The 15,450-nt window shown below is 36.4% G+C and overlaps 1 protein-coding gene across 1 annotated transcript in view; it reads right to left on the bottom strand.

Annotated features, from left to right (window-relative positions):
• The window catches only part of LOC139709931 (serine/threonine-protein phosphatase PP1-beta catalytic subunit), a 28,326-nt gene that overhangs the window by 10,236 nt on the left and 2,640 nt on the right, over positions 1 to 15,450 (bottom strand). Inside the window, exons 2-5 of the mRNA XM_071621887.1 lie at positions 12,591 to 12,719; positions 1,528 to 1,758; positions 762 to 866; positions 106 to 177 (exon numbers count right to left, since the gene is read on the bottom strand). Of these exons, the coding sequence (XP_071477988.1) occupies positions 106 to 177; positions 762 to 866; positions 1,528 to 1,758; positions 12,591 to 12,719 (537 nt within the window). The remainder of the gene's footprint in view (positions 1 to 105; positions 178 to 761; positions 867 to 1,527; positions 1,759 to 12,590; positions 12,720 to 15,450) is intronic.

Raw genomic sequence — 15,450 nt, forward strand, 5'->3', positions numbered from 1 at the left:
CACTTATCATCTTCTGTATGGATAGGTCAAAGAAGATGCCATTCCTAACAGGTTAGGTAATCAAAATCATAATGAATATCATGTAACTGGCCATGTCTGTTATACCTGTTTCAGGAACGTCAGTTGGTCTCATTATCCTTCTGATCTGTTCCATTGACTGCAGATCTGGGGATAGTCCTGTGTGGGGAAGGATTCATATAATACGCACACGTCACTGATAACGACAGTCAGTTTTGCAGGCACTGTTAGACAGTGCTCAGTATAAAACTACTGAAGACAATGCTAAAGAATAAATAGATAAATGCAGTCAAACCTGTCTATAGCGACCACCGTCAATAGCGACCACCTGCTGTATGCGACCACTAAACAAAATCCCCCCCCGAGAAAGGCCATGCTAACGACCCTGTCTATAGCAGCCATTTGTCTACAATGGCCACTTTTTTATCTCCCTTGGGTGGCTAATATAGACAGGTTTGACTGTACTTAAATAAATACACAATAAATAAAGGAATATGTACACACATACACACATGTACGCACAAGCACAAACACAGATGGAGACAGAGAAAACGGTGTGCTCCATGACAGACTACATCTGGAAAGGAAGTGCAATATAGCAAACAAATGATGATACAGCAAAACAGAGGGAAACAAAATCCAATGTAGTACAAATTACTATCAACACGATTCAGTGTGGTCATGTACATAGATACAGTGTATGTGAAAAACAAACATTCTAAAGCAAACTAGGACCGACCTACCGCCATGGCAACAGAAGATTTTCTCATCAACAATGGCTGCGACTGGCAGGCAGTTGAAGCAGTCTGTGAACGTTTTCCAGATCTTGATGTTGTAGCGTCTTTTGCCTTTGTACATAATGTAGAAATTCAGATATGGATCATTGTGTCATTAGTCATCATCAGCAGTTCATGACTGAGCACTGGATAAGAACAGCTGGCTGCATATTTCACCATTTCTTCTTAGGAAAATTTGCTTCAACTTTCTAATATCAAAGAATGTAATTTGCAATGATCTTAGTTTTGAGCTGTTAAAACTCATTTGTTCTATATTAGTTACGATAACACAACATAACACTACAAGATACTAAAAATACAGTACAATTGTACTTGTGGCAATTCTCTAACCCCCCCCCCCCCCCACCCCCCATAGTTCATGGTCTTGACTCAGAGCAGGACTATCACTCTCCTGAATAAATTGTGATTGTTAGCAACATAAACAAAATCTCAACAAACCCATGTAAACTCTATTTCTTCACAATTGACAGTTACTGAGTGAAAGAATGATTAAAGTCACAATGATATTTAAAACTTGCACAAGCCAGTTTCCTGACTTAATCTTAACCTGTACACGATATGCATTTTGACATGTTGACACATTCACCTAAGATGCATTCTCAATATCTGCAAAGCACAGATACATTTGTAAAGAGGTTTCCATCACATTGCAGTGACATGCATACATGTGCACATTATGCATCACATTACGCATTATATGTATTATACTTACATTCATCATAGAAGCCATAGATTCTGTTGATGCTTGCACATTCATGGTTCCCTCTGAGCAGGAAGAAGTTTTCTGGATACTTGATCTTGTAGGAGAGGAGAAGACAAACTGTCTCCAAAGACTGCTTTCCTCTGTCCACATAATCACCCAGGAAGAGATAGTTTGACTCTGGTGGAAAGCCTCCATACTCAAATAGTCTGAGGAGATCTGTATACTGACCATGGATGTCACCTAAGTGCGAACAAAACAGTGATTTTGCATTTGTTAAGGGGTGGCTCCTTGAGCAACAATGAAATTCTGTGAAATGACTCTATTTCATGGTTCAGGGGCAAAATCTGACTTTAATTTAAGTTTAAATCAATATAACTTTCCAAACAAAGTGTTGCAAGTACCATCACAGTACAAGTACATCTGCAAATGTGTATTAGAGCTACACACTGTACAAACATCAGAAGCATGAGACATCTGTAATCTTGTTAGAACATGCACAGACGTTGCATTATTTTAGGTCTGATATTACTCTGTTTATGTGAACATTAAAAGTAAAATATGATAAATACTGATATTCCAGCTTCACATGTACAGCTGTACAAGTGTTTAATTTTCCTGTGCTAACACTATTTTCCCACTTGAATTCAAAGGTCCTTTTTTCCATCTACATGGACAAACAAGTCTACCAGTATACTGTACCTGGTAGGCCTACCTTTATTTCAAGAGTTTGCATTATTCTCAAGTACATATTTAAGTTCTTTGAGAATTCTTGCATAATGGTTCAGTAAATCATATTTTTATCAATGTGACTCTGACAACTTGAAATGAATAATTCCTTTCCATTATCAAATGCAATGATGGCATCAGTCAAGCATAAAGATGAATCTCATATTTCATAATTTTCCACAAAATGTACATCTTGTATATAAGCCTGCCATCTATCAATAGACTGGGGAGATTTTAAGGTACAGTAGGATTCACTCTTCAATGCAAGTGACTAGTACAAAAAGACCAATTGCCCATTTCTTTTGTGGGTGCATTTGATTTTTTTTTTTTTTTTGGGGGGGGGGGGGGGGGGGAATAAAGCATATGATTCAATAGACATTTGTTGAATTACATGCATGGTACATTCACTCTCCTGTATGAGCTGCATAGAGACCCTGTCCATGTACACATGTACTTCCTTGTACAAACTTGCATTGTACATTATATTAGGTCAATTATGATCTCATGTTCATCACATGGCTGTACTACAGAGCATATACAACCGTGAGCCAATAGTCCCTACAAACACAACTGAGTTTACACATTTTCCCTGGAGACTGAAAACAGAATACCACAGGTAATACAATGTATGTTCCGTCATAAACAACTGAGTTTTTTACACATTGCTTTGACTGCTAGTCAATACCAAAGAAAGGAAAATACATTTGCATAACCATGTTTATATCACATGAACTTGGCCAATGACACTCACAGAAGTTAAAGGTATGGTACAGTATTGGTAGAGGTGAGAAATGGGCTTTTATCTTTTTGCGAGATATCAAGAAACCGTTTATAAAATAGTACAGAGCGTACCTTTCTAAGAGGAATTCAAAGTTTATTTGATGAATATCTGTTTTGGAATGGCTGAGACATCCAAAAATAAAGCAAAACAAAGCATCGTAATAAAAGGTGGGTCCCACATTTTATTAGAATTACTCTGCTTTGGGTATCTCAGCCATTTCAAAACCAATTTTCATCAAATAAATGTTGAATTCCTTTTGAATTACATGCTCTTTCATATTTCATAAGAGGTTTCTCATAATCTCACCCCAAAATGTTGGAAACCTGAGATTAGGTCTCAACCAAAACTATACGATCCCTTTAAGGTACACATACATGTACACGTACATTGTACGTGTAGATAAAAGGTTATTGAAATGTTACAGTGCCAGTCCGCAAGGTTCCACACATACAAAATACACACACACACACACACACACACATTGCTTGGTCTGTGAACTGAAGACTACAATGCATCCATACAGAGCTTACTGTGGCCTTATGATACTGATCACGACAGCATCTATGAAACACCATAAGAATAAGAAAACCACTGAAACATACAATGTAGGGAAAGTATGGAGTTCTATTAACTTGCTTAAATACTTCACACTGTTTAAATAAAATGGTATGTTGGATTTACATAAAATGAAACATCTTCATGAGATTTTCCTGGTTCAAGTATGTCATCCATTCGAATCTGTCCTACATTTGTGCAATGTACCTGTAATAACTTTATGAATCATATACTGGTCTACCCGCACAATTGCCTTCACTTTGAGGGAAATGGCAGTACAGGTGTAATGATGCTGATGACACAGATAACATAATGTACACCATATGTACGTTAAGTTTTCGAGTGATTTCTGTGTATAAAGACATAGCAGTTTCTGACATGTATCACTCATCTATAAAATAAATATGTTTACAGATACCCGTGTAGCATGTGATGTAGGCTGACTGAATGCAGACATCAATGCAGCCTGTATTCTGAGACTAGGCCGGCATCCAGTGCTCTTACATTTTGGCTGGTATGTGAATGGTATGCCAAAAGTGACAGTAGGAGCTTTGGTATGTGTGCATCATCGACTGAGTGCCCAGGGCAGCCTCACTGTCATTATGCATACAATGTATATCTTTCTGTAGTACATGTACACATATACTCTTCCCCGCTTTCCCTTACCTTCTCTGCAGTGGCCTTTTCAAAAGATGTCAATTGTTCATGATCATATTCTTGCTCAATTTTACTTCTCAAATTTCACAAGCATCTGTTTTGGGTTTATTTTTTTTTGTCAGTAACTGGTAAGACATCTGTACTGTTCTATAATTTTACAGTGAAATTGATACTCATTTGTTTTGCAAAGCAGTGAGTCAAATTTATTGAGTCAAATTTATGGGTAAATGTGCAGCAAACCTTGTTGCAGCAAACCTTGTTTCAGCATGGAGAAAATATTTCCTGCTGTGTACACACACACACACACACACACACACACACACACACACAAATTTGCAAGAAAAGAGCATTAAAGGGACTGTACAGTACTGGTTGAGGTGGGTATTTAGGTCTATAACATGTTCCTAAGTGAGATAATGAGAAACCTCTTATGAAATATGGTTGAGCATGTAATTTTAAGAAGGATTCAACGTTTATTTGATGAAAATTGGTTTTCAAATGGCTGAGATATCCAAAAAAGTGGTAATAATAAAAGGTAACAGGCCACAACTTTATTAGGATCTCTTTGTTTCACCTTGTTTTTGGATATCTCAGCCATTTCAAAACCGATTTTCATCAAATAAACTTTTTATACCCTTTAGAATTGCATGCTCTTTGACATCTCATAGAGTGGTTTCTGAATATCTCGCAAAACGTTAAAAGCTAAATCTTCACCTCAACCAGAACTGTACACACCCTTTAACAGTATCAGAACCAATGAGTTATAAGATGCAATATTTGGTACCCTCAGGTGCCAAATGAAAATTCACAGTTTTTTCGATTTTTTTTTTCAGCTCTCTACCCTGGGTCACCAAAAAATGTGTAAAAATGATTTTTAGTATTGTGCACAAAAATGCCTTCTTGCTTATGATTATGCAACAACTAATGCATGCAAATAGAATGATAACTTTTTTCTCATTTACCTGCTATGTTGTATTGCTGTCAAATGATTATGTAATTTATGTAACTGTAAAAAAAAAAAAATCATTATAATAATAAATTCTTCAATACTCAGTGAAACTTGTATTATCATTGTGATTACCGGTAGATGAACACAAGTTGACTTGGAAGGAAAATCGGCATTGGGATCGTTATCGCTGCTCAGATTAATGGCGGCGCTGATGATGAGAAAGTTGTTGCCATGACAACATTGTGCAACTGTATGATAATGGACATGAGGTGGCACTACATAAAACTGTACCATGAGATACAGTGTGCCAATTCATATATATTTTTCATTTGAGTGTGAATGACAATGTGGCTACAGATGGGAATGCTCAATGATACCTTGAAGTTTTCCAGTTCAATAGGTGTTTGCAATGGGAGTAGAAATTAATACATTACCAACTGACACTAAAATGATAAACTGTGAACTCCCATATTTCCAAATTATGATCAGAATAGATGATGATAAGCAGGAACACAGTACTAATGGTTCGGTGAAACCTACACTGTTTACTTGTACACACAACAGCAAAATTAAACAAAGGAAACTCCACCACAAATAGATCATGTCTGTGGTGAACTGACACTGCACATCAAGCTCTGTCTCATGACAGTGCACAATCCCCATTATCTGAAGTACAGCGTGTCCCAGAAAAAACGAAACCGAGTTTCATTGCAATTCTTTGCAATCATAATCATATATTTGCTTTATCATTATGAGATGTACATGGATTGAAAGATACACTTCTCTTCTTTCATTTGATGCACAACTCATTTTTCAAAATTTGTGCATGACTGAGTTAGAACAATAGAGAGTAGTTTGCACGAGCAAATGGCAACTTTGAATGAGTTTTTCAGACTTTTTCAGCAATCTTGTGCAAAAAATGAAATCATAGCCTTAATATCCATTCTTTTTCCTTTACTATGATATCCCATGGATGATGCAAAAAGAAATGATCAATGCCTGCTCTAGAAAACTTAATTTGAAAATATGCTTCCATTTTACCCAGATAGAAAGATAGTAAATAAGGAGCCAGTTAGCTTTCCCGACACCTGCCCAACTTGGCAGATAACAATGGCCTTCATGCTTCAATGAATTTCCACAAACATGAAGGGAGGGGGTAAAAAGGATTGATACAGACGGTTTGGTCGTGAATAGGGTCGTAAATCAGCACATGATCATGAGCTTGCCTGACTATGCAGCTAACTACAGAGCAAAAGGTGTTCATCAATGTTTCGGAAGGTGGGGTGGGAGGAACGGGACTGAAAAAAAAACCTTCCGAGCCCACCCACCCCCCCCCCCCAGAAAAAGACGACTTTCTGCCCTGCACTTTATTGCACCTTTGAAATGTTAGAAGCGCAAGTTCAGTGATAAATAAAGTGATGTACCCTCTCTTCCTGCTTCACCTCCCCCTTCAAAAACTTCAAAACCCTGTCAGTGATGAAGGACTAACCATTCGTGAGGGAAATGTAGAGAGGAATGAAAAAAGTGAAATAAGTTTGAGGTACACATTGTACAAATTCATCAAAGTGTGTATCATTGTTGTCATGTTGATTTCCCATAGCCATTGGAGTGCATGCAGCCTGAGAATACTCACGACATTAGTCTTCAATTATTGGTTATGTCTCATAGCTTATTCTAAATAAATGACAACAAAGGGCTTTCCGTCTCATACAGCATTCTCTGTAAATACCTCCCCCCCCCCCACAACATTCACTGTATCACTGCAGTTGTTTTGTGTGAATTCAATGGTGCAGATGAGCCCATTGTCTAATGCTACTGTAAGTTGGAAGAACTGAATGCTTGTTTCCGACTATGATCTGTAGAATTGGTAGAAACGAATCATGTTTTCATGCAAATTTTTCTCGAGCATGTGTTGTTCATATTTGACGCATAAAGTCTCATATGAAAGAAGAAATTATGAATATTTTGGTTATGAACTTTGTTTTTCGAAAACGTAGCATTAAAAGTCTGAAAAATTCACGTAAAGTCACCATTTGCGCATTATGCAAATTAAAATTTTGTAGCACCACTGTTCATTGTTCTAACTCAGTCATGCATGAACGATGAACATTAAGTTGTACATCAAATGAAAGAAGAAAAGTTTACATTTCCATTTATGTATATTTCATAAAGAAAATGTATGATTTCGATAGTAAAAAGTTGCATGGAAACCCAGTTTCTTTTTTTTCTGGGACACGCTGTTGTATAGTGTATTGGCCATGCGGTTCTGATGATATACAGAAGCATTTACCATGAAATTTGCAAAATTGCTTGAAACGAGGGAAGCGATATCTCGCCTGCATATCATAATCTGAATATGATGGTTTGATAACTTGACACAGTTCCCAAGTGAGGGAATGTCATAGACCCCGTTTACAGTGCGAGGCTCGGCCACGGCCGAGCCCAGCCCCGCTTCAGTGTAAACGCGCAAAAGGCCAAATGCGAGGCCAAAATTGGCCTCGCATTTGGCCTCGCTCTGGAGGTGGTCTCGGCCGCAGCCGAGCCACGGCCGAGCCCGCCCTCTTCTTGGTGTAAACGCAAACTGGGCCAAATGCGCGCCCAATTTTAGTCTGGCTTCCAGACCCTCTGCTCGTTCTATTTTGCTATTCACGATATTAACCCCCTAAACGTGGAAAACTAGTATACAACTGTAGTTTACGGTGGTTTTGTCCTGCAAAGGATGTTTTCTTCGGGAAAGGCCTTTGCCCGAACGGCGACTTCGTCGCCACGGAATCCAGTTGGCAAAGGGTCTGAAAACCAAGCTATACCATATTGCGTTTGTTTCCAAGCAGAGCGCCACTACGACAAAATATTGAAAGGTTTGAATTAAAAGCGCGGCAGAGCCCAGCAGTGTAAACGGACAAAATTGCGAGGCTCAGCCGCGACGCGGCCGAGCCCGGCCCCGCACTGTAAACAGGGTCTTAAAGACTTGAAGTTCTCTATCAAAAGCTAAAAAACAAACAAAAACAAAACCATGTCGTAACTCAAAGCTACACTGTACAGTATGGAAAGTTACTCAGTTTCAGTTTAGTTTATTTTGCACCAAGCTTTGAAATTATACAGAACATACAATAAAAACAAGAAGGGACAAGGTGAGATAAAAATACACAAAGTTCACAAATCATACATGACAACACACTATTTGAAATAACATGGTGGTACATGTAGGAACATCCCAACAAAGACAATGCAATTGGTGAGGGAAGCAGCAAGAAAGGAGAAAGCCTTTGTGAGTAGCTGACCCATGTGAACATGTACCTTTAACAGATCCCATATGTATGAAAATGTCACGTTGACAAAACAGAACAATTCTAAACAATACAATCATTTAAAAACAAACTACAAATTTTGTACATGTACATAAATATGAAAGATAACAATACGAACAAAACAAAAGTGTGCCTTGAATTAGCTACACTATTGCATGTGTATAGTCTTCCACAAGGAATTGTTTATATTTGAATTTAAAATCATTTACAGATTTTAACTCTTTCTGAGTACATGTAACTGTAAAAAAAGAAAAAATCATAAAATTGCAGCATTTTACACAATTCATGTATGGAATATTGAGAGTACTCCCCAATTGTGAGATTAGTGTTTCACAATGTAAGTTCATACAGCTACATGTAACTGTACACCTTTTGACCTTTGATTTTAACTGGCATCTTTAGGTGATGTACACAATGTTGTAGCTGTGGTGAGAATTTGGTGGTCATGACTCAAAGCTGTGGACAGTTATTGACACAACAACACAATATGTGTATAGTGCTTGTCAGGTATACATTTCACTGATCTTGTCAGGTTGAAGCAATATTTATACTTAACCTGCATCTTAGGTGATGTACCTGTGGTGTGAGTTTTGTGGTCACAGCTCAAAGCTGTTGAAAGATGATACTGTGAGTACCGTGCTTGAGTTTTGTCTTGTTGGACTTCACCCATATTTGAACTTGACATGCATTTTTGCAACACCCATATTTGAACTTGACATGCATTTTTAGGTTATGTACCTGTGGTGTACATGAGTCTGGTGGCAATATTCTGTCGCTCAACGCTGTGGAAAGTTATTGAGAGCGCACCAAATTGCTCATGCCGCCGCTGCTGCAGACGACATTGACAATGACGAAGACAGAATGGCAATGCTTAATCTCGCTTCCACTAGGCAGGCCAGACAAAAACCATACATGCTGTGTGCCATCAACCTAACCAGCAAACACGGTAACGACTTCAAATTTAAGTAACCTTTTCTTTCTATAAAACTGGTATAGCTTTTGCATGCAATGACATCAGAGAATTGTCTTTTTTTCATCAACAGCAATGCCTAAATCACTAGATGGGTTAATTGCTGTGGAACTACACTGTATGCAAGACGGTTCCATGACCTTTGCTCCGGCGACAATTGCTCCCATAAAATATCTGCACGCTAAGCCAAACATTCTACCTACAAACATAACCTTAATCCTAATCCTAATCCTAATCATCACATCAAAGTACGGCACTGAAAACCTAAAACCCTACCCTAACCCTAACCCTACATTTGTAAGCCCTTAGAGAAGATAAGACTATATAGCAATTGTTGCAGAAGCAAATGTCGTGTCACCAGGCAAGACATACAATTGTACTGTACATAATGTGCAGGAGCAGCTTTGGTTGAAAAAAAAATACATAAAAAATAAATGAACAAATAGGGACTCATATTAAAAACACACGAAAAGAAGCCCTTTTTACACATTTCTTTGGCATTTTGGGGATCAAAACCTTTATTCAATGATTCTTTTTTTTTTCTAACACATCAGTGGACGAAGGTCGGAGTAACCATTGTACAACCTTGCATTTCACAGGCTTGTGGATAAACAAGAGTGGAGCCTGAGGCAAGTTCAATATATTCATCACATTGAGATTTTTTTTACGCAGAATAGTTTAGAATTTTGTTCAAAACTATAGCCAAACAGAGTGAGTGAGAGGAAGAGAGAGAAAGAGAAAAGAAAAAACAAACAGAAAAATACTGATTGTAAAAGCTGATTTTTTTTTTTTCTTAATACAGACATTTTCGCAATGTCACACATTCAGGCTACCATAAGTGTGCTAATGCCTATCCTTTCGCTATATTTTTGTGTGTTGCTAAATTCACGGCCAAACAGTGATTCGCGAAATTCATGAAAAAAAAACCCTTGTGAAAACAACTTTTACAGTAAAGCGAGACCAAGCATCCATGTTCACATCAGAATAACCTTCATAAAAGAGAATGTATGATTTGAACATATTCTTCTGTATATGAAAATGAAACATTAAGTTTTGTGTGGATGTAAAGAAACAAAAGCAAAAATTGAAAAAAATTAACAAAATATAAAAACATAAATTTCTAATTCTATGAATGTCAGCACATACACTTACCTAAAACAGTGTTTGCCAAGCACATCAACTACAAGTAATACACAAGTCATCTACTACATGTAGATCATTGGATATGCATGTGTACAGTATATTCTCTGCATAATACTAATCATGTGCTCTGAGTTTTGATGATATCATTCCAAGCTCCTCTTTCACATTTAGGTGATATCTGTTTTTTAATACTCTGCCCATGATGTATTAAAGAACTGAAATGAAGTCTGCATTTCTACTTAGATCAGGGAGTTATTTTATAATGAAATCTGGCTAGGACTTTAAGAAAAATATGAATTTGGTGGAGTTTCAAAGAATTACATGACCACATGGACTAGGGGCCACCTTTTTAAGGTAAAAAAAAAACAGTGTTTGGCAAGCACATCAACTGATACAAAAGTCATCTACTACATGTGTAGGGCATTGGATATACTTTATGCATGTGTACAGTATATTCTCTGCATAATACTACCGTAATCATGTGCTCTGAGTTTTGATGATATCATTCAAAGCTCATCTTTCACATTTAGGTGATATCTGTTTTTTAATACTCTGCCCATGATGTATTAAAGAACTAACATGAAGTCTGCATTTCTACTTACATCAAGGAGTTGTTTTATAATCTGGCTAGGACTTAAAGAAAAATATGAATTTGGTGGAGTTTCAAAGAATTACATGACCACATGGACTAGGGGCCATTTTTTAAAGGTCAATGTGTTGTGGGACACTATAATATATGCCTGATGATTTAAGACATGCACAGTACCAACAGTGAAACTTTGTACTTTTCAATTCTGCATTATACTTCACATATATTTTCTATGTCATGTCTTGATTTCACCATCTGAATTTTTTTCTATTTTTCTTTTTTGCCAAGTCCTTTTTAAATAAATCCCCTCTAGCTTATAAACAGATAGATGACTAATCACTCCTTGAAGATTTGGAAGTAAAATAATACTCAAAATATGATGTCTACCGTATGTTTACGATAGGATGTAGTTGCAATGCCTCCTCTGTCTTGCCTCAAAGGCAGTTCCACTCATTATCTGTATCACAGTCATCCTTAATGTAAACATTCTCATTGTAAATTAATGTAGGCCGGGTAGAAACAAATTACATTATTAACTGTCATTCTAAGGAGTTAGCAATATTGTACCAATACTGATTCACGATCATCAGATGACTGTATGAAGGTTTGTTTATTAAATACAAAATAAACATTGTCCATGAATAACAGCCAAGATTCTGTGTAACTTGTGGGTGTCTTCTCAAATAGTCCCTGACAATATCTGTATGTGATGCAGTTTTCAGTAATTTGGGGTACGAAATAGAAATCCGCCATTCTGTCCAATTATTTACATATTTTCATTCTCATTTTTTCTAGCACTGTACCATGAGTTACCAAAAATTGCGTGAAGATAATTCTTAGTGTTTTATGGAAGAAAATATTGTTGCAAAAGTGATCTCAGCAGTGCACCAGCATCATAACAGCAGCACTGCTCATCACACACTCTACCAGTGATCGATGTTAAGCACAAACAGCTGCGCCGCACTCTGCATTATAAATCCATGAAAGATGTACAGTACGCAATGTAGAATATCAAAGTAATAGGACAAGTTCATGGATTAACATGATCTTATTCTCAATTACTGTTCAGAATTGTGATAACATGTTTTGAAAACATACAAAGTATTAGATATTATTATCAATGTGATTACCGTGAAAAAAAAAAATCCATAACAGGGCTGAATTGGCACTTGGATCATTATCTCAGAGTGCTGAATTTTGGCCACCACGATCTCAGTGTGTTTCTCTATAGATACCTCTTCCGAACACATAAAGTACACCAATGTAAAAAACACAGATGCATGTCAAGAATCTTGACATAAACGTGTTATGAATGCAAACACCATCTACTATGCCAACCACAAATACACAAAGAAATCATTCACTGGATTGTGATGAAGCAATTTGAAACTTACCACATATTTTCAGAGGGGCCTCTAACTCTAGGAGAATGGGCTGGCTCAGAAAGATTTCTCTTGATTTCACACAAAGCCCTCTGACCTCTGCTTCTGATAACACGATTTGTTTGAAAGGCTTTCCTCTGGCTGTTTGGGGACAAGAAAGAGAATTTAACAATATCTGGACATTCAAAGTTATTCATTTTTACAAAGTTCTGATGATAAATCCATGTGCCATCATTGCTGGATAAAAAGGATAATAAAATTCATAACTTTGGAACAGATTCTCTTGATTTTATGTATCTAAATTTCCCCCTATATACGGTACAAAATTGTCAGCTAACTTTCAGACAATCTGAGGTACACATGCCTCATGTGTTACATAGAGAAAATTATTACAATCACAACATGATTTATGATTTGTGAAATATGATTTACAGCCTCAATACAATACATTGATTCCTTTGAAAAGTCTCAAAAAAAGATCACAAACTCATAAAAATAACTTTGTAAGCCTTTGTAAACTCGGCTAGCCAATTTTCATAACGAGGAATGTCAGATAGTTGTTGTCTTATTAAAGAAAAAAGGAAGAGAGAGAGAAAAAGATTGTTGTACACAATGAAAACAATCGATACATGTGAAAAAAAATGCACATTTCAGTAATAGAATGTAACACAAATACTTACACAGAGAACTATGATTATTTGATTATTTTTAATGACATGATACATTATATATAAACTTATACTGTGATGGCAATAAAAAAAAAAAAAAACTTATACTGTAATGTTCACTTCGACCAATAATAATATCCAATCGTGCCCTGCTGCCTGCACGCAGAGTGAATAAATTTGTCAACACTGACAACAGCAGCTCATCGTGAGCAGGAAATGGTGGAGTTTTTTCAGTGATCACCCATTTTCTGATAAAACTCTTCTTTTGTTACCACAAAGCTTAAATCTAAGGTTGAAAAAGGATTGTGTAGTGGTTTATCAGTGATGCACAACTGCAGTCAACATACAGCTGTAGCGTCGAGATCTATGTAGAGCGTCTACAAGATCTAGAGAGTAGGAAAGTGCATTAGTGGCCCAATATTCCTCTTTAAGCATAACACTAATGTCAGCATGAAAATTTAGTCAATAGCATATGAATCTCAGTATGCTGAAAACCTACAAAAATGTATTACATGCCAAATGATGAGCCCTGCTGCTATACACAAGTGAGCTTTGCACAGCGTCTGGTCGGGATAACACAGAACTAGATCTAATAAAAGAACACTTGACTTGCCTCTTTCAGAAGGCGGGGTGGGGGGGGGAATAACATTAGATCTAACTTTACCCTTAGGCTTAATATACATTTGTACATCAGTGACAAGTTGAGGGAATGTGTACCTGTTGTTTTTTTAATAGTAATGTTTGTGAAATTCTCTTTAGGGTAAGCTCTAGCTAGGCTCCATATTTTCTTTATTAGACATCTAGAATCTATATTGTTCTATGCATGTGACATTATCACTGTACAAATGTAGTAGCCAGTCTTCTCATCCAGCAGTGACTGTGCAGAAACTTAAAAAATTCACAACTTTTGAACAGATTGTCCAATTTTCCTCAAAAACTGAAATCACTGCGACTGATCAGTGATGTGTTTCTACTAATTTATGGCCTAAATATATGGAGTACCATGGAAAATGGATTTCAATGCAGCAGCCCAACAAATTTGTTATCAATGGAAAGCTTGTTATAAAAGAAACACAATGGTGTTTGAATTAGCTTTATATCTTTAAATCTGACAGAGATATGCAGGTTTCACTGTTTTTGTAGCAAAATTAGAACTGTAAATTTCAAAAGTGAAATAATTAATGAGTAATGACTATTTTCCAATGTACTGAATCTTTGATAGACTTTCTCCTGTTGCAGCTACATAAATATGGTATCACTGGAAAGCTTGTCACAAAAGAAACACACTGGTGTTCAAATCAGCTTAATAGTCATACCTCTAAATTGACCAAGTTATGCAAGTTTTATCATCATTGGTACAGCTTTTTTTTATAAAAAAAGTAGTGAAATGGTGAGTAGCAACTGTTTCCCAATAGATTAGAATCTTTACAGGCATTTTCAAGTTGCAGCTACATCAATTTGGTATCATTGGAAGTACACTATAAGTAAACCCACTGGTGTTTAAATCAGCTATAAGCCTCTACATCTTTAAAATCTTGTGCTAGTTTAACAATGTTGCTGGTAAAGTGATATCTTGTTGAAATTTTCCAGTTGCAGCACTCTATACTTAAAAAGGCATAAATTACCATTTGCAGATGAAACAAAAACCCAGCATTAGTGCTTCAAAAACAGTTATAAAATGTGAGTTAGGGATCTGAAACAACCAATGTAAAAATTTGAACCAGTATAATTAATGTTAACTGTCGTTAAATATAAAAAATGTGAACAATAGTTATAATAAAAATGTTTCCAAACTAAACCATCAACAGTCATGGTTTAATGAGAAAAATAGTGATATCTCCTTATATTTTAGGCTTTATTGCAAAAATTTTATATTTAAGATGTTTTGTGATACAACTGACCTACACATACAAGTATGCATCAAAAGTGAAACATTTTTGAAATCACTGCTCCCTACAGTATGGTAACAAGACTTTCAATTTGGTATCATTGCCAGGGTATTTTAACTTTGTTGGACTCTCAGTTAAATATACCATAAATACAAATGTAAATGGATATCAATTTTCTTGTCAAAAAGGAAAAACATCGGTGTTAATATACAAATAAATTGAAGGGAGGCTATTCCCTGCCTTCCAACCATTTGTAATCTTAAAAAAGAATTAATAAAATAAAGCAAAACAAAAACACAGATCCCCAGCTTTGTC

The sequence above is a fragment of the Diadema antillarum genome, unplaced genomic scaffold (assembly GCF_040938485.1).
Source record: "Diadema antillarum isolate AM-2024a unplaced genomic scaffold, OU_Dant_1.0 seq00001481_RagTag, whole genome shotgun sequence".
Lineage (NCBI taxonomy): Eukaryota > Metazoa > Echinodermata > Echinoidea > Diadematoida > Diadematidae > Diadema > Diadema antillarum.